The sequence below is a fragment of the Lytechinus variegatus genome, chromosome 17, assembly GCF_018143015.1.
Source record: "Lytechinus variegatus isolate NC3 chromosome 17, Lvar_3.0, whole genome shotgun sequence".
Lineage (NCBI taxonomy): Eukaryota > Metazoa > Echinodermata > Echinoidea > Temnopleuroida > Toxopneustidae > Lytechinus > Lytechinus variegatus.
The window spans coordinates 15,774,109-15,800,697 of record NC_054756.1 but is presented as its reverse complement, the minus strand read 5'-3'; the positions used below and the strand labels follow the sequence as shown (position 1 = coordinate 15,800,697).

At 36.5% G+C, this 26,589-nt stretch overlaps 1 protein-coding gene across 1 annotated transcript; it reads right to left on the bottom strand.

Moving 5' to 3' along the window:
• Positions 1 to 665: 665 nt before the first annotated feature.
• LOC121431122 (solute carrier family 17 member 9-like) lies at positions 666 to 21,849 on the bottom strand. Its single transcript, XM_041628625.1, has 9 exons — positions 21,354 to 21,849; positions 18,176 to 18,302; positions 11,850 to 12,075; positions 9,674 to 9,773; positions 8,734 to 8,994; positions 5,255 to 5,351; positions 4,058 to 4,180; positions 1,968 to 2,139; positions 666 to 1,505 (listed from the first exon to the last, which is right to left on the bottom strand). The coding sequence occupies exons 1-9, from the start codon at positions 21,470 to 21,472 to the stop codon at positions 1,465 to 1,467; spliced, it is 1,266 nt and encodes a 421-aa protein (XP_041484559.1). The 5' UTR covers positions 21,473 to 21,849; the 3' UTR covers positions 666 to 1,464.
• Positions 21,850 to 26,589: the final 4,740 nt, after the last annotated feature.

Sequence of the window (26,589 nt, the reverse complement as noted above, 5' to 3'; positions counted from 1 at the left end):
TAAGGTGAGCACATAATATGCTCACCTGTTATGCGGAAAATGGAGATATTGGTCAAGCAATAAAAGTGGAAGGTGGCGACTTCACCTTTAACCTTCTGACCTCAAAATCAATAGAATTCCTGGGATCCATACTAGCATCATCCACACCAAATTATATGAGCCTAGGTTAAGTTAAACTGAAGTTATCGCGTTTGCAAAGAATATTTAACGGACGGACACCGAGCGTGATAACATAATACATCCCGTCTAGGACAGGCGTATTAAAATTACCCAAATGATATACAATATGAATTGTAAAATAAAGGAACCTCGTCAAAGTCTGAGTGGCTTGTTTAAGCAGGAATCCCACTTTAAATAAACTGTGTGTCTTTTCATACCTGCTTTCCTGCATCACACATTGTTTTGTCTATGATAAATTGTGAGAATTAGTAATGAATGGTGGCTACAGGGAATCACGCATGAAAGGCTCTAGACCAAAAGCTTCGGTCTCTGTTATGTTGGTTGTTCAGCTGAACACCGTTGGCTTCACTCATCAAATACAGAGACCGAAGTTCTAGCGAGATCTGTACAGGGGACTCAATGGCCATATGTTTATGTATTAAGATCAGATAAAACGGGGAAGTGAAGTTGCGCGACAATCGAGGTAAGTCACTGTTTTTGTTCCTTTTAACTTGATTTTTCCCCTTTTTTGGGCAATTAATGCCAAGAGGTAATATTAATTTGCATTTCGGTCGCATTAATTTTCGAAAGTTTGATTCATTAAAGACAAAAATTGAAGAGCCCCGACGGGGGGATATTGCAATGTAAGTCCCCTAATGGTGGCTGCAAAAACTCCTCGAAACAGACTGCTGCCACCTCTCTAGAAAGGCTCATGCTTTTGACACGTACCTTATTAATAAATTGCCAATTCGTCTACTTCCGACTCATCCACTCACCACATGGTCTACTTTCATTATGTCTAATGCCATTCCATCCATCAACATTTCGTCTAAAAACCATTTGGTCCAATAGCCATTTGGTCCAATCACCACTTTGTCTAATCACCAGTTTGTTAAAGACCACTTTGTCTCCTAATCAAATTGTATATGGACTAAATGGCTATTGAACCAACTGTATTTCAGACAAAAAGGTGAGTTGACGAAATGGCAATTAGACCATGCAAAACATTGGACAAACTTGTGGTAGACCAAATGAGAGTAGATGAGTTGGCAATTGGACGGATTCGCATTGGACCAAATGAAAATACACCCCTTATTCTAACACTTAAAGGGCCTTCTGATCGACACAATGCCATGCTTATGATAGGTTGTTGGCTGGTTTCAGTTTACTATAGGATAGGTTCAGCGCTTCCACAGAATGTAAAGATGGCCAGGCCTACCAGACCAACGGTTCCGCTCATCTGGAAGACAACATTCCATTCGTCCGAGTTACGTGTATGAAGAATGTGACCGACGATGAACGTCCCTAAAAATCCCCCGGGAGTGAAGCTAGGCTGTGGCTAGCGCCTGATGAAAGGAACAAGATATTAAAAAGCTAGATGAATCAAGCTTGAATAAAAGGCTGAAGATATTGCAAAGATATCCTAATTCCTTGAAGTCACAAATACCCCGAACATACCAATGTATCCGATATGCATCGTCTAGCAGGGCCGTCACCAGCTTTTTTCTAGGGGGGGTGCTTTTTATGAAAAAAAAAACACAAAAACACAAAAAACGTATTAACTCAATTTCATGCGTTATATAGCCCGCCGGCCAGATCTATTTCAAAAGAGCCCTCAAGCGTTCGCACCCTCCGCACCCCCCCTGGCGACGGCCCTGTCTAGTCATGACTTTACACTTTTTATCAAATTATTCATGTAGCTCTGATCTGGGAAGAAAATTCCATTTTCACTGACAATTGGATCTAGATAAATGCACATTTCATATTTTCCTTAAAAATTGAATTAAAATACCGATATTCCTACTTACCGTGAATCAATCCTCCGTGGTCTGGTGCTATATCAAAGGAATTCACACTGATGCAGCTGTATGAGAATGCGTGAGATGCCACTACTATGGCCATATACTTCATAGCCAGTCGGAAGATGTCAGTCTCGCCGACATTGAAACAAGGGATGGACAACCCAAGGAACGTTATCAGCTACAGTGAAATAAAGAGAATGTAAAATAATGAGTGTCAATCTGTAGCAGGGATGAAGTCGAGGCCGGCCTCAAGGCCTTGGCCTCAGGCCGAGTCACAAGTACAAAGTCTATGGGAAAATGTCTTCTCCAGCGACCTCATAACTTGGAACTTCCCATTTCCACTCCATCCCTCATGGGTACGTAGACACAATTACCACAGGTGGTCGGTCATGGCCGTGTGGGGAGTTGCCAAAGCTACTAGTGCCCAACATATTCAAGCACACTGGGAACCCATTCACACGTACACCTAGCTAGAGTGTGGCAAATGAAGACAGACACCTTGCAACAGCGCATTAGTGCCATAGTTGGATTTGAACCCCAGTCCTCAATGTAAAGACTGTAGAGTTTCTTATCATAATAATAATAATAATATAGGGTATTTATATTGCGCACATATCCACCTTGTATCCAGCTTTTCAAGGAATTACTTCCTACCGGTACCCATTTACCTCACCTGGGTTGAGTCCACAGATCCATAACAAATGGGATGAGAATGTCATGAATGTATGAAAAATGAGGTCACTATTAAGACCGTGTCTATTTCAAATTGGCAACTTTACAAATGAATAGATTATACCAAATGGCATGGACATTTTTGCCAAGTACTAAATAATCCGGGATCCGTATTGCTCTCCCAAGTTCCTTATTTCCTTTGGGGTGATAATAAAACATATGATCGTGTTTCATGTCTCCATGTAAGAAATATATCATTCTAAGACAAACTCTTAGAAAAACTAATCATACTTTAGTCATTTGATATAGTGATCAAGCAAATACAGGAGTGTTCCTGCCCTACTGCGTAGTAATGCCATCACACATATGTAGGTCAATCTGGTCGAAGTCCCCATTGGTATAATGATTACTACTTTATACAACATTTTAAAGGAGAATGAAATATTTGGAACAAGAGAGCTTGTGAGAAAACAGAAAAATCAAAGAAACAGATCAACTAAAGTTTTAGAAAAATCGGACAAATAATGAGAAAGTTATAAGCATTTGAATATTGCAATCACTAATTCTATGGAGATCCTCAAATTGGCAATGTGACAAAGATGTGTGATGTCACTTGTGAACAACTCTCCCCATTACTATGGTATATATTTCACTTAAATTGCCTCTTTTATCACATCTATCAGGAGATCATGCATTCTTTCTATGGGAGGGCATGTAATACAGATTTTTAAAGAATACATCATGGATAAAGAGTTTGTGTCCCCACAAGAAAAAGCAGAGACATTTTGAGGGTATTTAATAGTCCATCAAAGGGAAAGTTGTGACATGTGACATCACACATCCTTGTCGCATTGCCAATGGGAGGATCTCCATAGCATTAGTGATTGCAATATTCAAATGCTCATAACTTTCTCATTATTTGTTAGATTTTTCTCAAGCTTTCTTTGTTCTTGTTATTTTTCTGTTTCGACACAAGCCTACTTATTCCAAAGGTTTCATTCCCCTTTATTAAAATCATAGCTTTCTTATTGTTTGTCCAAGTTTATTCATACTTTCACCTATCTGATTACAAAAATTGTCTTTTCATCTCAACTTTGGTTGGAGTTTCCTTTAGAAAAATTTAATATAAATAATAATAATATGCAACATAATATAGCGTTTTATACAAATGCTTCTAAGCACTGTATAATACATGTAATTACCACGGCTTAAGCACCGCTAACCCGATCGGACGTAGCATTCGAGTAATTCCTTCCTACTGGGTACCTAATTACTACACCTGGGTGGAGAGTGGCAAATGTAGATAAACGCCTTGCCAAAGGACTCAAGAGCTGCAGTAGGAGTTGATCCCGGACCTTGTGGTTCAAAGTCTGGAGACTCATCCACTGAGTCACAACACCCTACAAATTACAATATGCACTTACTGCTAACACTTTTCTTGCGATCGTGTGGGGTGGTCTACTCCGCAACAGCCAATCACCTAGCAGTCCCGACAAAACTGCTGAGAACAGAGCACCAACCCACAGAAGGGAATCAAACACCAGATCCTGCATTTCAAAATCAATCAAATTTGATTGAGGTGCTAATCATTTGTTTACAGACTGTAGGTGGGATTCTGATCAAATGCACATCAAAAGATACTTGGTATTAAAATGCTTCCTGATGTATTTCCTTTTTTTTATTTCTTATATATTTCTTTGTTTTTTATACTTTTGTTGTTGTTTTCAATTGGAATTGTCAGCGACACTATTTCCACACAAAGGCAAGATGACCAGTGATACAAGATTAATTTCATGTTCTTTTTTTCAAGAAAATATCTTTTAAATTAGGATATTTCAAAAACTTAACCTTTGTTAGTAGTTGCAGGAAACAATTATTTCACAAGAAAGTCTTTAAGATCAAGGTTAATTACCACAATATTATCCTAGATCTAGATCTGGTACATTGAAATAATCTCATCTTTGTGACTGTAATCATGAAATTTTTTATGAAAACCGATCATACTAATGACCACTGACACAAAAAAAGCATATGTGGGACAGTGCATTAATATTACTTGGAAAAATCTGGGACATTTTATCTCAGCAATGACACATTTTTTCCAGAGTTATTTGGTACATATCTTATATTTATGAATACAAACACTTGGGTTCAGGGGCAATCAAGTATTTTTTCGAAGGGGGGGGGCACATTTTTCCTGAGGAAGAATTCGACAAGCCCCTTCCCCTAAAAAAAAAAGTTTGAACAAAAAATTAAGGAGATTTCATCCATGAAAAAATTTGACAAGCAAAAAAAAAGGTCTTCACTTTCAAAAGGTTTGGGGGCACATTTCTCGTTCTACAGCATTTTTACAATGAATTTTTTTTATGAAAATGTTTAATTGTACCTCTCAAAGGGGGGGGGGGCAAGGGCTGGCTGTTTTCCCCTCCCCCTGGATCCGCAAGTGCTAGGGTGGTAATTTTATTGGATTCTGTTCAAACTCATTTTGAGATGGTTACCACATCTGGCATTTATCTTTCAGATTTCAATGCTGATGAGACCGCCACCAGAAAAGCGGTGCCTTCTAGTCTCGCTCTGGCTTGCACGCAAGAAAATAAAAAATGCTTTACAGGAATACTTACCTTTTCCCTGGGAAATGTGTCAATGAAATATGTTGGTAGCCATGACAACAGGATAAGGAAGACAAATTCAACACACTGATGGGATAGTAACATAGCCCTAATATGGAGAGAGAAACAGTCACAGTAAAAGCACACCCTTACAAATCTCCAAAGTCATCACAGTTCTTGTTATAATGCGCAAGCAAGACTACACATGTGCACAATCTGCCCATACAACTGTTTTGACAGTATCCCAAAAGGCAAACTATATGAAAACGAATACAATCTATATCTCACAAACAGTGCAATATAACAAAATCGAATGTCGAGAGCTGTACAGGGGAGGGTGAAATCCCTCTCGTTTAGCCTGGCGGAAATCATCGGATATCGATGGATAGCGCCACCTCTACACTAAACTCAACCAACCAACAACTTCAATATTAACCCTATCTAGGCCAGGGTATTTTGGGAGTTCATATGGCCATGGGGGAGGGGGGCCTCCCAGGACCCCCCTTGAGATCTCGGCTGTCGACCGTGCGATCGGTGCCGAAAATTGGCACGCGGGTTGCCTCGGACATAATCTACAAAATTAGATAGTAATTTATTTCATGTGAATTGCTATTAAGTGATTATGCTAATTTATGCGTAATTAGTATGCGAAATCTTACACATGAAAAAAGTTGCGATATAAAATCATTTTTTTATTTACATGTATTTTATTGTTTTTTGCAATTTCCTATGTATTTCTTTGTTTTTGACATTTTGTTTTTCATTGTTTTTTCAATGAAACTTGTTGGGGACTCTTCTGAGATCATACAAAAAGCATAAAATTAATACATTTATACCAGCAAAACTAAAATAATCATACATTTATGAAGTTTGGTTGAAAACACAATTTGCATTGGCTTTGTACACAAAACCACATTTTTGAGCAATAGACCAGTTCGTAGTTACTTCATGGGCAATTTTGGTCAAATGACCCTTCATTTCTTTCATCATGATAGGCAGATTTCAAAGCAAGATATTACGTAAGCTTGCCTTACATAGCAGGATGAAGAAATTGAATAGACCAGGTGACTAGAATAGCACACCAATGAACACTTAATGAAGGTATTTGTTGCATTCCTACTTTGAATGCATATCTTAGCATGTTGCACAATGTACTTGACAAACTGTGAAATACCAGTCGTTCGTGGAAGCATTGTTATTTTTTGTGGATGTAAAAAAGGACAATTCAAAAGAATATATGAATAATCAAGACATCAAAGTTGGTGCTCATCTCATTAGATTTTAAAGCACCATGTCACTTTAGTACAAATGACCTTCTTCTGATCATGCGTAGAATCTTTTCATCATGCGCAGAAAGGAACTACGAACTGGCTTATTTGTGGTCTGACATAATGTTGCGTAATTTCGGAACCACGTACCCAGGTGATGCAAAATTGGTCTCAAAAGTTGCGCAAGACTTGAAAGTAAAAAGTCAGCGAGCGGGGCGGTCAGAAAAAATTGTGCGGCGAAAAATAACGAGCAATTCGTTGAAGGGGGGCCTCCGAGGCCACCCCCCCCCCGGCCTAGATAGGGTTAAGCTTAAGGTAGACTTTAAGGTCAAATGTCTATTATTCACCAATTTTCTGGTGATTCCTACCAAAAGTAAATATAATCAATACAGATCGAGAATACTGATCTTAAACAAATAGGAGTAATGCCAAAAATTTGTTAAACAAATTATAATTTCCTCCTATAAAAAGCCTCTTAATTTACTATCTACTGTCCACGGCGGACGGCATTTGAATAGTAATGAGTCAGAAAGAAGAGGATCGAGGGTATTTGAATTCCAGTTCATCGTGGCTTAGCCGTGAACCAGAATAGCCTGGTGGTTGAGTCGCTGCCCGGAAAGCAGTAGATGGCATGTTCGAATCCCACTGGTTCCAATTTTTCTGACTTATGATTTATGATTTTCATACAGATCGAGCATACTGATCTTATGATTTTCATTACAGATCGAGCATACTGATCTTAAACAAATAGGAGTAATGCCGAAAATTTGTTAAACAAATTATAATTTCCTCCTATAAAAAAGCCTCTTAATTTTCTATAATCAATACAGTTTTACCACTGGATTATCTAAATCACTATATTTACAAAGAAGTAGTCAAGAGGCCCTTTAAAGGGATAAAAAAAGACACCGATGGCATAGGGTAAAAACTAAACATCCTCAAACATTTATACAACAAAAAAATCAACGAATGTCAATGTCAATGCACTTTTATAAGATTGATATGTTGGATGAATAAAAAATCATGCATTTTCAGAAAGAATCAACAATCAAAAGTACATGTAAGTATTCAAATGTCAATACATGTTTTCAAGTTTTGGGAATGAAAGTGAAATGGTATTTCAATATGACTGACCTTATTCCTCCTTCCCAAAAGATTTTAAATTTTAGATTAAAGTTTGAATTAAATGAAATTAAACAAGTTCTACAACTTACAAGTTACAATGGAAATATCAGGCTTGTCAAAATATCTTTTTACTCTTTTCTAATTACCTAGTACAAGTGTAACGCCTCTGGCAGTCGTGCCTGCATTATGCAATTCGATATAGCAGCAGTGCTGACTTTGAAAACAGCTAATGAATAATTATTCCCCCAAAAAAATTCATATGATAATGAAATATAATATACTATGTCCGTTGACCCAAAATGACCTTTGACAATGATCATGTGTTCTAAGAAGTGTGCAAAACAATCATTCACACTTGATTACCCTTATGTCTATGTTTCATGAATTAGATCCATAAACTTTCTTAAAGTTATGATGCCGATTCAACAATACCCCCAACACAGCAAAAGTTCATTGACCTTAAATGACCTTTGATCTTGGTCATGTGACCTGCAATGTGCACAGGATATTCAGAGAAACATGGTTGCTCTTATTTCCAAGTTTCATGAACTAGATCCATAAATATTTAAAGTTATGATGACAATTCCACAAATACCCAAAACATTACCCAAGTTTGTTGACCCTAAATGACGTTTGAACTTGGTCATACATGTATGACCTGAAACTCAAAAAGGATGTTCAGTAATACATATTAACCCTCATGTCGAAGCTTCATGAACTAGGACCATATACTTTCTAAGTTATGATGACATTTCAAAATCTTAGCCTTAGTTAAGATTTCAATGTTGACGATGCCGCCGCCGTCGGAAAATCGGCACCTATAGTCTCACTCTGCTATGCAGGCGAGACAAAAATTGATATAACAAGCACATAAAGCATTAGTTCAAAAGTATAATGGAACCTATCTATTTTGGAGACTGAGAGACAATATTAACTATTTTTCCTTGGGGCTTTGCCAGAAAAAATTTTGCTATGCCAGACCCCCTCTGATAAATAATTCCCACTATTATATATATACCCTCTCAGCTTGGTACATTTGTATGCGATACATATCAACCACTAGTACAAAGGGTAAAAAGCATCAGAATGTCAACTCACCAAAAAGATGCTTTTGTAACCACATTGCGAAGTGAAAATGGTTTTGTATTCTTCAGCTCTTGACACGAGGCAAGGTTTTGGATAAACGGCTCCATGCCCTCATTGCTCTGATTCTTCATCTTTGCCGCATATTTTCTTCTGAGATACCAGAACATAACCATTGACCAGATGATTCCAAGTACTCCAAAAAGGTAAAATGGATAGTGCCATTTAAAAGCACGGGTAAGTAATATTGATCCAAGTAGTCCGTTAACCAGAATTCTAGGAGACACATAGAATTTTAAGAGGAGATAATTTTCATAAGCAAACATTGAAAATTGTTTGTGAGCTTGACGGGAAATTGCACCTTAACTGATATTTTTTTCAGCAAGAGCCAAAACAGCTGAGCTGTTAAACAGTTTTGATTTTAAAAAGGGGGAATAATGTGAAATTTAACAATGAGTAACATGTGTTGATGTTGCAATTGTGCGGATGTCAACAGGAAAAAGAATCCAGTGTTATATGAGAGCATTAAATACCACCAAAAGCCCTGGAAAAGTAAAACCCAAGTTAAACCCCTACGGTGCACAAGCTTCTCGTGGCAATAGAGCCTTGGCTCCTACATGAACATTGTACACTCCGAATCTCACTTCCCCTTAGCTTAAGACCTTATTCCTCTCTTAGTTCCTTTAAAGTAGCACTTAAAACATATCTTTTCTGCAAATAAATCAATCTGATTTTCACAGTTAATTTTGTCTGTAGTTAAGTTGGTAGAAGTTAGTTGTTAAGTTATTTACAGAAGTTCAGTAAGAAACGCAATTGAAACACTTAAAGTTAAGTAGTTAGGATGTGTAATGTAAAGTGCAGAGAGAAATTTTAATAGGCGCTATAAAAATATTGAATCATCATTAATATTTTGAGAGGGGGCCTAAGAAGTCCATACCAAGACAAAGCTTCTTACCCACAGTACACAGCTGCAGCCAATGCTGAAATGGCAAACCCTTTTCCCTTGCGAGGTGCCGTTGCTGAAACAAGACGGCTCATGAATGGATAGTGGGGGCCTGACAAGAGGGAAGTATATCATACATCAATTCTCAGAGCTATTAATATAGATTTTGGATAGATTTTTTTATACCGTCTTCACATTGGTTTTCAAATTCATCCTGGTGCTTTCACAGGATGGTGTCACCGCTATAAACCCGCTACAAATGCATTCACAGTAGAAAAGTTATCCCGGCACAGTGTTGAGAAAAATTTAATGTACCCATTCACAACGCAGCAGGTGATTTTATTACCTCCGTAAGAAAACACTTGTGGATGAATGTGACCCCATGAGTGACTCGACTCTGATGCACCGGAAATACTTGAGGGCAGAAAATTGAACCCACGTCCTTTAGACGAACGACAAGAGTCATAACTGCTAGACCACCACGCCCCCATATTTTACCCCGGGATAACCTCGCCATTTATGCCAATTTACGCCAATTATGACATTGATGGATTCCCATATAGTTGAGGTTGAACGAATGAATTGTAACTCTTTGTAAGACCTGGTGAGTATGAATACAGAAATATGGTAAGTTGGCATTTCTCAAGCGGAAGTTGCTCCTCTGTTAAAGAGAAATGCCAGTAGTTGCAGTAAACACTGATTTCATGAGAAAGTCTGTAAAACCAGGCTTAATCGTCAGTATATCATCAAGAATCTAGATCTGGTACCGTTACATAAACTGAACTTTGTGAAATCTTGAAATCTAAGCTGAAAATGTTCACACTGAAGATCACCAACACAGATAGGTAAACGTGGGACAGTGTATTACTATTGCTGGAATAAAGACCCGACGGAAGTGACCGAATCCGCGCTAATTATGCTTATTTCTCAGCAATTACAGTTTCTTCCAGAATCCTTTGGCACATATTTTTTATTCATACAAACAGACACTTGGGTGTTCATTATATAGATTCTGTAAAAAGTCATTTTGAGATCGTTACCAATACTGGAATTTATCTTTAATATCTCATTGGGTGATTTCAAGTACGGTGTTGGTGTTGAGAGCATGAAAAGGCTGCTGAACCGAGCTGAGTTCAGAGGAGCGATACCGATCCCATTATCGATATCCTATGACGTCAAGCCTCTGCGCTGCTGAACATCTCAACTTCACGCAAGAAGTTCTCGAAGACGAAAGTGAAATCGGGACGAAATTGCAGTAAAATCTTATCATACAGAATGCTAAGGTTAAAATCACTGCAATAATCAGAAAGCATAAATATTATTTTTCCTGAAAATGTGTAAAACTCTAATGATTTGCGCTCATCTTAACTGTAATAGATAATTTTAAGAGGGTGTTTCATCGTGTTCGCCTCCTGTTCGTGAACTACTGTTCATCAACACCAACACCGAACTTGAAATCACGATTTCCCCAATCCCTGGGGGTTAGTGTTGGTGAATAGGGAAATTGCACGTAGATCGTCAACACCAGCTGTAATGCTCGGTTCAGCAGACGACATTCAACACAAACTACCGGAAATATGTCATATTTCCCAAGGTCAATCCCAACACCAGCGTGATTTCAAGTATGGTGTTGTAGCTGGTGTTGGTGTTGTCCCAACACTAGATTTCAACACCGTACTTGAAATCACCCATTGATGATATTAGGTTAGGTTTACGAAACTTGTGATAGGATTCTAATTTCAGAATGATGTTAGGGTAGGGATTAGTTAGGTTTAGGTTTGAGGTCAGGGTTTATGTTTTGGCATAATATATCCGCTTTCAAGAGTAATTGTGCCCCAAATCTCCACAAGATCTAAGCAAGATATATGCTCAATTCCTTTAATACCAAAAGCCAGCCATGGCCTGTCATGTTAAGACTGAGTAACGAAAGGAGACCCATGTCTACTCATTCACTCATTTTACATTTTGATGAGGGAGGACTTATTAATGAACATCTATGTATTACAGACATTGGATTACCTTCTTGCATTAGAATCACACAGATATGCATAAACAAGGGGCAGTGCACAGACTTAGGGCTAATGCCATGCTATACATTTTCTGCATACAGTATGAAGAGATAACTTAAACGCAATAAAAGTTTATGTCGGGGTATAATTTACTGAATATGTTACAACAGTACACTTACCTTGAGCTAAGCCTTGCAGAAAGCGAACACAAATCATGGCCATTAGAGCAATCTCGTTTGATTCGAAGGCATATGGTACAATTGGTGTGATAAACGTTAGTGTAGACCAACACAGACCACAGACGGCAATGAAGTTATCCTCACCAAAACGGTCACGTAGACCACGCCCCAGTCCTGGGATCTGTAGGATGGGGTAGCCCAAGAAGAAACTGCCGAGAAGGAAACCCTTGGGGAACAAAGAGAGTGTAATTATGCTAAGTTTGAATTTGCACAAAGGGGTGTGATTAAATTCAGGATAATTTTAAAAGTGCAATGACCATCAGGACTTAAATATTGACCTATTATTAGGGTAATGCCATATTTATATTAGTATGTACAGCACAAATACATGTACTACTACTAATAATAATATAGTGATAATAATAGCTGGATTTATAAAGTACTTTTTACCCAAGGACACAAAGCGCTGCTGGTATTATACCCCGGCTTTAGCAGTGCTGCTATATAGGCGCTGAAGCATTCAAGGAATTTCTTCCTACCATGTACTCTGCCACCTCACCTGGGTCGAGTGCAGCACAATGTGGGTAAATTTCTTGCTGAAGGAAAACACGCCATGGCTGGGAATCGAACGTACATCCCTCAGATTTAAAGGTCAAGTCCACCTCAGAAATATATTTATTTGAATCAATAGAGAAAAATCAGATAAGCACAATGCTGAAAATTTCATTAAAATCGGATGTAAAATAAGAAAGTTATGACATTTCAAAGTTTCGCTTATTTTCAACAAAATAGTTATATGAACGAGCCAGTTACATCCAAATGAGAGTCGATGATGTCATTCACTTACTATTTCTTTTGTTTTTTATTGTTTGAATTATACAATATTTTAATTTTTATGAATTTGACGATTAGGACCTCCTTGCCTGAAGCACAAAATGTTAAGATAATGGAATTCCACGTGTTCAGGGAGGAATGAAACTTCATTTCACACGACAATGACGAGAAAATATAAATATTTCATATAATAAAATACAAAAGAAATAGTGAGTGATGTCATCAACTCTCTCATTTGGATGTAACTGGCTCGTTCATATAACTATTTTGTTGAAAATAAGCGAAACTTTAAAATGCCATAACCTTCTTATTTTACATCCGATTTTGATGAAATTTTCCGTGCTATGCTTGTTGAATTTTTCTCTTTTTATTCAAATCAAGTTTTTGTTGGGGTGGACTTGTCCTTTAAAGACGAGAGTCATAACCACTAGCACAAAATGCTCACGAAACGGGGAAAATGGCAAAAGTTAAAAACGTAAACAACAAATCTCCACAGAGGGCATCAAGGCCAGTCAATAGCGCATCAACCACCATGGTTTGCAATGACTCTGGATGAGTTATTAAACACATTTCATGATTTCACATTTTAAGGCAAGAGTCACTATTTCACATAGAATTCAATTTTTTTCTCTCTTTCATAACTTTATAATCAAAGCCTGTTTAGTGGGTCATTTAAATTACTCTGGATGATTTATTTACATTTCTTAATTTCGTATTTTAAGGCAAGAGTCACTTTTTCACATATTTAATTCTTTTTTTTCTTTCATAACTCTGTAATCAAAGCCTGTCATATCATTGACTCTGGGTGATTTTCACTTCATAATTTCACATTTAATGGCAAGAGTCACTTTTTCACATATAAGAATTCATTTTTTTTTCTTTCAAAACTTTGTAATCAAAGCATGTTTAGTTGGTCATTTTAATAACTCTGGATGATATATATATATGTCTATATCATAATTTCACATTTTAACGCAAGAGTCACTATTTCACATGTTTAGAATTCAATTTGTTTTTCTCTTTCATAACTTTGCAATCAAAGCCTGTCATTTCATTGACTCTGGATGATTTATTTTCAATTCATAATATATCACATTTAAGGCAAGAGTCACTATTTCACATATAAGAATTCATTTTTTTTCATAACTTTGTAATCAAAGCCTGTTAAGTGGCTCATTTTAATGACTGGACAATATATTTCTATTTCATAATTTTACATATAAAGGGAAGAGTCACTATTTCACATACAAGAATTCATTGTTTTCTCTCTTTCATGAATTGAAATCAAAGCCTGTTTAGTGGGCCATTTCAAATACTCTAGATGATTTCTTATACTCCTTTCACAGACCAAATTATGCGGATATTATGCGGATAATATCCGCATAATTTGGTCGTAAAATCTGAGCGGGACCGGAGTTATCCGCATTATTTCGATGCTGCAATTATCCACATAATAGCGGCATTGGAACCAGATTTTGACTTTATGAATGCATTTCCAAAGAAATGCGGATAATTGCCATGGTGCGGTCACCCTTTTCCAACACAACCCCATCGGAGGGGGTGTGTGCAGTTGCCATTGCACTTATCAGCCTTTTTAAGGTCGGGCACTTGTAAAAAATAGTGCGGATAATTTTCGGAGTTTGTGAATGCAATTTTTATTGAATTTTCTGCATTACTCTTAGGCCGTTAATTGGAGGATGGGTTTGTGAAAGGGGTATCAATTTCATATTTTAAGGCAAGAGTTACTATTTCACATTAAAGGGGAATGAAACCTTTGGAACAAATAGGCTTGTGTAGAAACAGAAAAATCAAAGAATAAGAATAAAGAAAGTTTGAGAAAAATCGGACAAATAATGAGAAAGTTATGAGCATTTAAATATTGCAATTACTAATGCTATGGAGATCCTCCCATTGGCAATGCATCAAGGATGTGTGATGTCACTGATGAACAACTTTCCCTTTGGTGGACTATAAAATACCCTCAAAATGTCTCTTTTTGCTTTTTCTTATGATGATACAAACTCTTTATCCATGATGTATTCTTAAAAAATATGTATTACATGCCCTCATGTAGAAAGAACACATGATCTATGGATAGATGTGATAAATGAGGCAATTCATGTGAAATATATACTAAAGTAATGGGGAGAGTTGTTCACAGGTGACATCACACATCTTTGTCGCAATTGCCAATTTGCTATCTCCATAGCATTAGTGATCGCAATATTCAATTGCTCATAACTTTCTCATTATTTGTCCGATTTTTCTCAAACTTTTGTTGATCTGTTTCTTTGATTTTTCTGTTTTCACACAAGCTATCTTGTTCCAATGGTTTTATTCTCCTTTAAGATTTCAATTTCTTCTTTTTCATAACTTAGTAATCAGACTTCAAAGCCTGTTAAGTGGGTCATTTCAGCGAATTATCCTTTGCAACCACTCATGCTATTTGCAACTACATGTATTAAAAGAATGTGTTATACCTGGGGTAATTTAAATTATAGTTCTACATTATTGTGTGAATTAAAGGGGAATCCAACCCAAATAAAAACTTGTTTTTATAAGAAAAAGAAAAATCAGACAAGTTAATAGGTGAAAGTTTGAACAAAATTGGACAAACAACAAGAGAGTTATGAATTTTCAAAAGTTGTAAATATTAGTAATCACTATACCCATGGAGACTTCAAATTGGCCGCATATGGTATGTCATAGTGATGTAAGGCAAGGACTACTCTTTCATGTACTCCAATACCTCCAAGGCCTTGGAGTGGTTCAGGAGCTACCTACTTAACAGACAACAATACGTGTTTGTTAAAGATCATAACTCCAATTTGAAATATGTTAACTGTGGAGTCCCCCAGGGTAGCTTATTGGGCCCACTTCTTTTCACAATTTATATAAATGATTTCTGTAGATCATCCAAAATATTATCCCTTATCTTGTTTGCAGATGATTCGACCTTATTTTTTTCTCATCAGAATCCACAAACTTTAGTTGATGTTATTAATTCTGAACTTATTAATGTTACTGAGTGGATAAGAGCCAATCGATTATCTTTGAACCTTAACAAAACAAAATACATGTTATTTAGTAATTCCATAGACAAGTTACCGATGAACATTATATTTGATAATACCCCATTAGAAATGGTACCTTACACCAAATTTCTTGGAATAACAGTTGACAGTAAACTTTCTTGGAAAAATCATATTGAAAATATATCCAAAATAATTTCACGAAATATTGGTATTATTAATAGGCTAAAATTTTGCATTCCCTCCACATCATTAATCATGCTCTACTCATCCTTAATCTTGCCTTATTTGAACTATGGGATTCTTATTTGGGGTGATACCCATCAATATTTATTAGATGAATTGTTGCTTTTGCAAAAGAAAGCACTTCGTATTATTCATAGTACATGTTTCCGTTCTCATACGGACCCACTTTTTCTAGAAAGTAAACTGTTGAAAGTCAAAGACCTGTATTTACTACAGTTAGGGCACTTCATGTATAGTTACAATAATAATGCACTTCCCCATATTTTTGATGCCATGTTCCCTAAAAATCAATTTTATCATAACTACCCCACGAGACACTCTGACGAACTTCACATCCCACTTTACAGAACTTTACTGGCCAAAAATACATTCCTATTCAACGGTCCTAAATTCTGGAACTCACTCGCTAATAATGTTAAAGACAGTGTCTCCTTGAATTCATTCAAACGTAAACTCAAACGTATCCTGCTTAATTCCTATAATTCTTCTCAACGGAACTAACACTTCATTATCTTGATTATAATCCTTACATTTTTTCACTTGTATTTTATCTTTTTTCATCTATATTGTCCAGTCATATCCTTTGTTATTTCACCAGATCAAGCTGGTTCATGGTCAGCCCTTTCCCATTCTTATAGTTTTACTCCTTTTTAAAAACTAGTTGTCTTGTACTGTCCTGTCTCTTGTTTTGTCTTGTCTTCTACGTCTTGTCATCACCTCTCTCTCTTTTTTTTTCCTGTCTTGCGCAACATATCCTTTGTAACGAAGACCTCTTTGTGTGAAAAGGTTTGCATTTGTTCAGTTTTTATGTTTCCGTCAATATGATTTCTTTTTCTCTTTTTCTTTCCTGTAATACATGCATGTACGCATATAGTAAGTCGACTATAATTTCTTCTTTTCCAAGGGGGATCCACAATTTTACAAGCTTTGCTTTTAGTGGATCCCCCTCATTTCCATTTCCATATCCATTTATGCTCTATATTATACTGTTTTTTTTACGAAGTAAGAATGCCCTTCTGTAAAATTGTATTTGATTTGTATTGTTTTATATTACTTTGTATTATGTTTTGAATGGAAATGAAATAAAAAAGAATTGAATTGAATTGAATACATATTATGGCTAAAATGTCATTTTTCCCAAAAGTTTTATTTCAAATTATATTTTTCTTTCATGAGGACATAAAACAATATACTACCAGGATTATATTTAGATTACTGCCCCAGGGGAATAGGTACTTAGGAGAAAACCACAAATCCCTGATAATAAAGTACATGGCCTATGGGAAAGTTGTCCTTGCCCCTTGTCATAATTTACTTACCCAGTTGCCAATTTGAAATCTACATACTATTAGTGATCTCAATTTTAAAGCAGCTATAACCTTCTTATCGCTTGTCCGATTTCTTTCAAACTTTCGCCATTCTGTTTAATCTATTTTTCTTCTTCCCAACACAACATTTTATGGCCAAGGCTGGATTCCCCTTTAAAACTACATGCACATGCACTGGTAAAGGTAATGGCCACCTGTGTGCTGGCAAGAGGCATCTTACATAGATCTATGATTGTTTTCTTTCAGGGGACCGTTTCATCAACATTTTTGTCTGACAAGTTGTCAGATCTGACATCTTTCCTTGATTCTGATTGGCTGAGAGGCACTGTTACTATGGTAATTGTCGGATAAAATGGGACTTGTCGGATAAAACGTCCGACAATTCCTTTCATGAAACGCTCTCCAGATGGATGGTCATGTATGTATGACAAGGGTGTTCAGGGACCCGTTTGCAGAAAGAGTTGCGATCGAACGCAAATCCGAAAATCAAATGCAACTTGACTTTTCATTTCTTTTTTTGATGCGATTGAATATCTGCAGCAGGCCCCTGGTCATCATCAGTACTATTGTGATAATGAATATTACTACTAGAAATTATACTGAGGAATTATTTTCAATATCGAGCTATTTCACTTTGTGATTTTCAGGAAACAGGAAAGTAGAAAATAGACCATCAAATCTAACGTTTTATTTAAATCAGCATTGCGTAGGAGACTAGAAATGAACAAAAACTGTACAGGTAAATATCTCTATCGTCTTCTGTATGTATTATTTGATTATGTTTAATGTATTTTGATGTAAATGTGAAATGTATATACAGATGATTGAACAAATGCTATTGAAAAAAAAAAAACTTTGTGATTTTCACTATTTATTATTAACTTACCACCTGGGCCCAGTCCCATTTAAACTCATTAGCCATTTCCATGGCTACAACAGACATGACAGTCCGGCAGCTGTATGCCAAGGATGTTCCGATGAAGAGCATTGCCATCCATATCTTTCTTTCTTTCCTGTAAATAATAAAGCAACATATTTGAAAAGGACATCCTTCCGTGAATGCCCACAAGAAAAACAAGCGTACCATCGCAATTGAAGATTGTCTCAAGAACCAATACAAATATTACGTTGCAATGTTTGCATGGACATAATTCTGGATAAGAAAACCCTTGAGTATTACCGGTATATACCGGTAACGCCCAATTTGATTTACCTTTACGCGAGATTCTGAAAGAATGCTGATGATCCCAGCAGTCATGCTTCCAGCTTAAGCCCTTCATCCTTCTCGTTAGTTAGGTATCTTCATAGCAGTCCAGCTTGGAAATCTTCACCGTCCTTGACATAGTATGGTTTATACATGTACATCATAGGGTGAGCAGTACCACTGGTCTGCCCACACCTTGTCTAGCCTTATTTTGAGTTGATGAGTTGATTTGGTGAAAACAATTGGCAATTTCATTGATGACTTTATTTTGTGAATCTATTTAATAAGCCAGTTCGTAGTTCCTTTCTGCGCATGATCAAATGATTCCACGCATGATCAGAAGGTCATTTGTACTAAAGTGACATGGTGCTTTAAAATCTAATGAGATAAGCCCCAACTTTGATGTCTTGATTATTCATATATTCTTTTGAATTGTTGTTTTTATTTACATCCACAAAAAAAACAATGCTTCCACGAACGACTGGTATTTCACAGTTTGTCAAGTACATTGTGCAACATGCTAAGATATGCATTCAAAGTAGGAATGCAACAAATACCTTCATTAAGTGTTCATTGGTGTGCTATTCTAGTCACCTGGGGCCCGTTTCTCAACACATGGACAAGTTAGTCATATCTTTATCCACCAACCACGGAGTTAGTTCCAATCTTACTAAACCTGTTTCTCGAAAGGCTTCCTAACTAGAATACCTTGATATCGATACTATCGGTAAAAAGAGCAGACGAGACGTAGCCTTAGTCACAAAATATCATAACTTTCAAAATTAAAAATTATGACAAAATTGCAAATATTGTGATAAATTGGGAAATAAATCTTTTCAAAATAATAGCACACGTGAATTATGCATCATACATACCTAGACCATGAAGACTGGAGCATTCAATTGCAGAGAAAATTAAATTATGAATAATTCATTTCATGACTAAAAAATCACTTGTGGACGTTGAGATGGGTACCCCCGGGATATCCAATTTCAATAGTTTACGAAAGTAAACCATAATGGTTTTTTCTTTGTAAAATGATGATAATTATACGGTCTTTTATGATTCTAAACGTCATCAAAATATAATTTAACGAAACATTTTTAATTATTGATACCGAAACATACGAAATTTGACAAATTATATGCATAAATTAGAGATAGAATTTATCCAACTGTTAATAGGGGTCTGAAAACAACAAATACGAGTTCAGTTATGGATGGCCTGACGTGGTAGAATCTTTATCGATTAAATCATTTTACTATTTCAAAATGAATGGTTTTGTGGCATTTAACAACAGTTTTTCTAGTTTATTTGTATTACAATTATCATTGAATGCATTATCCCACTTGTTTTGTGATGTAATTTCAACCTCTATGATTGATTACGTAAGATTATAATTTTAAAATTTCTAAGCACTTTTGCATGTCATAGTCTACCCACGTGATGCCACTACGTCATTAAGAAAGAAGTTAGGACAGGTTCGGAGGTGTCATAAATATTTAGTGAGGTTGTTGTACCCGATCTTGGTAAAGAGGGCTTCGTGAAACGGTTAGCGGACAAGTAGCTCACTATCTCCGATTTAGTCAAGAAGTTAGACTTATGACGGTGTTGAGAAACGGGCCCCAGGTCTATTCAATTTCTTCATCCTGCTATGTAAGGCAAGCTTACGTAATATCTTGCTTTGAAATCTGCCTATCATGATGAAAGAAATAAAAGGTCATTTGACCAAAATTGCCCATGAAGTAACCACGAACTGGTCTATTGTTGAATTAAAAAATGATGCATTGCAAGAAAGACAAGATGCAACTGAATGTAAATTTCACTACACATATTAATTTATGTTCAAAGGCCTTGAATGGTTGAACCTGTGTTTGGATTCATGTGCTTTTTATTGAAGGTTCTCAGATTAAACTAAAACTTAAAAGGCAAAGTCCATCCCAGCAAAATTCTTATTTTAAAAAGAGAAAAGGATAAAAACTGCCCGGGGGGGCACTCAGTATATAATGCATAGTGGGTATGTGCCGCGGAGGGGACCCCCATTTTCACACTCAAATTTCCGTTCCAAGGCATAGCATTTTTGCCTTGTTGAGAAAAAGAACAAAGAAAGCCGCTCCAAGGCATAGCATTTTCTTCTTATCGAGAAAAAAGAAGAGGGGAATCCGCTCCAAAGCTTCGCATATTTTTCGTTTTGCCGCTCCGATCGCATTGAATGAGCTGCAATTTTGGTGAAAAGCGGCCGCAGAGCTCCCCCGGGCGGAGGCCGCGCTATAGCTGCATCATGCACGCATGGCCGTTCCATAGGGATGCATACGCACTCACACGCTGGCGATCTGTTCCAAGGACCCCCGTTTTCACATTTGTCGTTCCGAAGCACGTTCGGAGGACCCTCCTTTTTACAATAAGCCCGCTCCAAGGCCCACGCTTTTTGTCTCGCCCGCGGCACACCCCCACCACATTTTTGGTCGAGTGCCCCCCCCCCCCCCCGGGAAAAACTGACAGTATTGACAACAGGTGGAAAATAAAGAAAGTTGTAAAACAGTAAATTTCATTTTTTGCTTATTATGGGTTATGTTAATGAGAGAGCAGATATAAAAAATTAAATTTCTTTTGATATTGAAAAATATGTACGGCCACCAGAGGAGGGAGTCAGAACTATGGTTTGGGGGGAAATGGAATTTTGGTGAATTTTAATTGTCAAACAACATTTTCATGGATCGGGGAGTTATCAACTTCTGTTTCTCTGTAATTGGTGAGTCACTAAGTGGAGACAACACAGTTCAGCAGAACAACCAGTAACATCAACAGAGACCGAAGCTTTATTGGAAGCCTGTCTCAGTGTCTGGATTATTTAACTTACTCTGTCAACTGAACTGATGACGACTCCTTATCATTTTCCTGAATTTTGAAACCATTGCCGTGAAGAGGTCGGCTACTTATTTCATCTTTCGCAATTTCAATATCACAGCCACGCTCCATTTTCAGTGACAGGAGGACTGAGCTGAGGAGAATGCTGATGCAGTTGCAGAGTTGTGCATGCAGTCACGGCAGAGCAAGCGGCGCGCTAGCGGAACAACGTAGGCTTTGTCCGCCGGTACGGTCGGCGAGCAGATCACGCATACGGGTGCAATTGCAAAATACTCGTCTGCTACATGGAATCAGGACAGGGCCAGTTGAAGTCCAAGGTCCTACACAATTCGCAGCGTTCTCCAAGGTACTTCTCCGAATGCTTCATGTAATTCACAGTCTAATTTTTCAATATGACATTAAAACAAATGTTCCGGCACTTCCTTATTCACATTTTCTTCGGCAAGCTCGTTCGGGCAATCTTCGAATTCTGGCACTTTTGACTATATGGGTCGCCGTATGTTTAGATATGGTAGATTTAATTAATGCCGCCCCTACCGGTATACGTATACGTAATCGCTTTCTGGCCGCATTAAATTTATAATTAATACATATTGCCATGCACATTAAATGAATGCCGATTTATACAATAATTTACAATTTAGAAATAATTGTGTCAACGTTTTTTATTGATGACATTTGCTACAATCATCGAGTTTGTGACTTGTACACTACATTGGCTTCGATATAGGAAATGTTGATTTGGATCGTGGGATAGAAGGAGTTAACTCATTGGATAGACTAATTTTACATGACTATATAGGCCCAAGGCCTTAAAACTAAGGGCGGCAATCATCATGGGTGTCGATCGGTATTCTTGGTTGGGGCATGGACATGGTTGGGGGGATGATTGACACAAACGTTCTTGTGGATGGGGATCTTTCAACATTACCCCCACTAAAATCACAAGTTAGGACATTTGGGAGTAGTTGATATGCATGGTGTTTTCTTGGAAATTCATTCATTGTTGTAGTGTATATATATATATATATATATATATACATATATATGACTCGACCCTGAGAAAGAGACTCATATCTCACCCTCAACAACAATGCGTGCGCGAAGCGCGAGCTGAATTTTTTTTGTATGATATGAAAACAGGAAAAATGTACCTGTTTAGGTTTGTTTGTACGTAAGGAGGATAGATACAAGTATCTCACTCGAGAGCGTGCGGAAATTATATTCTGACCTGAAAGCCTGATATTCTAATCATTTTTGGTACCAATGCTTAAGATGTGTATCTAGAAGAACAATAGATGAATTTCGAGAAAAAAGACAGTATAATGGACGCTTTTAATAAAGAACAAGATACATATCCAACAAAAGATTATTGCAAATCGAAGCGGGAGTTCTTTTGAGGTTTAGAATTGAAAACGGGAAATTCTATTCACCTATTTAATCATGAAATGTATGGAGTTTTGGTACAGAAATGATGCGAGCGCGAAGCGCGAGCTGAAAATTTTTATATTCCAATCTGAAAAGCAGACATTTTGAGCACGATTTTAAATCAAAATCGAGTTGGTATCTTAATCTCGCTTGCTGATTTCAGTGTAGCATTACAATCTTATTTTATTTTTCAGTTGCACATGCGGAATTATTTTTGGGGGGGCAAAACGATATGTTTGCCCCCCCAATATTTTCATTGGTGGGCCGATCACCCTTCTGCCCCCCAGAATTGACGCCTCTGTGTATACAACTTCTTTCTTAAATCTAACCCGACTGGCAATATTTTATTCTTTTTAACATGCTTAATGCAAAATGCATATTCAGACCAATTAAAACTTGCACAAATTACAAACTATGTGGTTTCTTGTGTGCCATCGGGTTTACCGTCATTCCTTAGACGATTTATCTTGCCACCCTTTACTCCCGTTTATTTTTCCACCCTTCTGAATTAATTAATTTATTAAAATTAATTTATTCACCACTGGTGGGATGGAACAGCCTATCAACAAAAGTTGTTTTTCGTTGGGGTCCTATTATGTCATGTGTTAAAAAATATCATATACATAAACATTTCATTCTTCTCATCTTGAACCTCCACCCATCTGTTTAATAGTCCTGAAAAAGAATGTTTTTATTTAATAACAATATACACAAATTGCGAGAGAAACAAACTGATTGATGGCATACTATAATCATCACTATAATCATCATGATCAAACTTATAATGTGTTCATCATCATTATTATAATATTTTTACCCTAAATTATTGGGGGATGATGATACAGGCCATCCCCCCACTTGAAATATTGGGGGATATATCCCCCATCCCCCCCCTGTGATCGACACCCATGGCAAACATGGAGGCCCGGGGCACTGAAGGATCCAGGGGAGGGGGGCACAGCGGACACGTGCCCCCCCCCCCCTTGAGAAGCAAAATAAAAATTTGTAATGTATAAGAATGCCAGTAAAACAGAAGTGTGCCCCCTCCTTTGAAATGAAGAGTTTTTTTTTCTTGTCCGTACTTTTTTATCGGGTCGGGTACGAAATATCCTTAAAGTTAAAGTCTACCTCAGAATAAAAATGTTGATTTGAAACAATAGAGAAAAATCAGACAAGCATAATGCTGAAAATTTCATCAAAATCGGCTGTAAAATAAGAAAATTATGTTATTTTAAAGTTTCGCTTAGTTTTCACAAAATAGTTACATGCACAATTTAGTCACATGCAAACGAGAGAATCGATGATGCCCCTCACTCACTATTTCTTTTGTTTGTTATTGTTAGAATTAAACATTATTTCAATTTTTGCAGATTTGACCAGAAGAACCAACTTGAAAGATAATTCACAGGACAATGAGGAGAAAATGAGAATATTTTATATAATAAAATAGTGAGTTTGTGATGTCATCAGTTCCCTCATTTGCATACCAACAGGGATGTGCATAGGTATAACTTTTTTTTTTAATTAAGCGAAAATTTGAAATGTCATAACATTCTTAGTTTACATCCAATTGTGACGAAATTCAACTCACGCTTATTTACCAAACATGTTTACTGTGTTCTTTATTACAAACTTGCTTAACCAGTCGAGGTTTCAAGTCGAATATTTTAAGATTTTATTCACTCTCACTTCGCGCTCGCTCTATTTGATTGATGGGAAATGCATCCTATCAATGAATCACGCCTTGGAGGTGCCGTTTCTCGCATCAGTGCCCCACCTAAGAAAATTGTGCCGCTGACGGCTAAAGTCCACAAGAGAAACGTTCCTTGGTCATGACGGTATATGAGCCCTTTTTTTTAATAGGTCCATGGTCCTATTAAGCATTCAAAGAGAGTCAGATCCCCTTCCCCCGGAACGGCAGGACTCCACAAAATTATTTACAGTTCTTTTTTATATGTATCATTAAGTTTTTATTAAAACTGAATCATCGAAATCACAAGTTTACAATTCTTTGCATGGATCGCTCTATTTTTAATTCTAACACTAAATAATTATTACACTGATGACAAACTGTAATACTGTAGATCGTGCTATGAAACTATGTTTTTTTTTATCATGTGCTGATGTACGGAAAAACTTTCACATTACCTAAATACACGATTTTTATTAGAAACTATTAATTACAAAATGGATTACATTATTTTTCTTTTAAAAAATGGTGTATTGTTGGTAAACAAATCTCTTGATTTTTTTCTCATTTAAATTATTAAATCAGCATACCTCGCATGATTCATCGACCGTGTCGAATATTATATTGTATCTTCAAGCGTTTCCTGTCACAGCTATAAGTATATAATCTTATATAAAAAGACCGTACATTTACGCGTACTTTGTGACATAGTGAAATATTTACAAAATCATCCTATGTATATAGAATAGTATTATTTTCCGTATAAAAAACACAAAACGGATGGATAGCCCATATTCACTTTAGTCGACATGGTAATACTGTTCTTCCATGGGGTCCATATACAATAAAAAGTAAACACATATAAGCTTATCATATACCGTGAATCAAACAAAATAACAAAAACGATATAATATATCATGCTACTATTAGGAAAAGATCCTAAAATTCAATAGTTTGGCAAGAATTTACACGAAATATTTGACAAAATGAATGAATTGAATGAATTAGGCTGCTATCATATTATTGATCATGTTGATAGTAGCGTAATCCCTAAATCATGTAATAGTATCAAAAGACAAATGACATTACATTTGTTCTACTTCAGTACGTTTAGGGAGCTGCACTATGACAATCTTGTACGATTTTCAGAAAGATGTTCATCCCTTAAATGTTAATACAATTTTATATGGGCAATTTTCACTCCCTAAACTATTGAATAAACTTCCCGATATTATTAAAAGACAAGCCCACCCCTTCAAAAAGTTGATTTAAGTAAAAAGAAGAAAAACAATCTAACAAAAATGACACTGAAAAATTCATCAAAATCGGATGTAAAATAACAAAGCTGACATGTTTAAGTTTTGCTTGATTTCACAAAAGAGTTATATTCACACCTTTGTCGATATGCAAATGAGGGGACTGATGACATCACACACTCGCTATTTCTTTTGTATTTTATCATATTTATGAAACATTCCAATTTTCTCCCCATTGTACTGTGAAAAAAAAGTTTTATTCCTTCCGGAACATGTCGAATTAACATTGTTTAACATTTTATGGTTTAGTCAAGTTGGTCCTTGTTGTCAAATCAATAAAAATTAGAATATTGTATAATTCAAACAATTAAAACCCATAGAAAATGTGAGGGACACCATCGGCTCTCTAATTTGCATGTCACTAAGTTTTGCATATAACTGTTTTGTGAAAAATAAGTGAAACTTAAATTGTAACCTTTTTTTAGTTTACATCCGATTTGTTCAGCGTTATGCTTGTTTGATTTTACTCTTTTGATTAAATCAACATTTTTCTTGGGTGGACTTGACCTTTAAAGAATGTTCTCTTGATCTTTTAAAGTCCATCAAAGTAGTACATTTTTCCAAAGATAAATTCAAATTTTCCTAATTTTGATTCATTGTGTAAGTCCAAATTCTCAAAATTCAGTGACGTATTTTGGGTTATTATGAATTTAGTTTCATTCAGGAGTGCTAAGAGAATTAACTGTAATTTGCGCTTATAAAAATTGAGTAGTAGTAGTATTTACTGAAAGGAGTCCTCCAGCGGGCTGGAAATATGGTTTGAACAGATAAAAAATCAGACTAAAAATTCGATC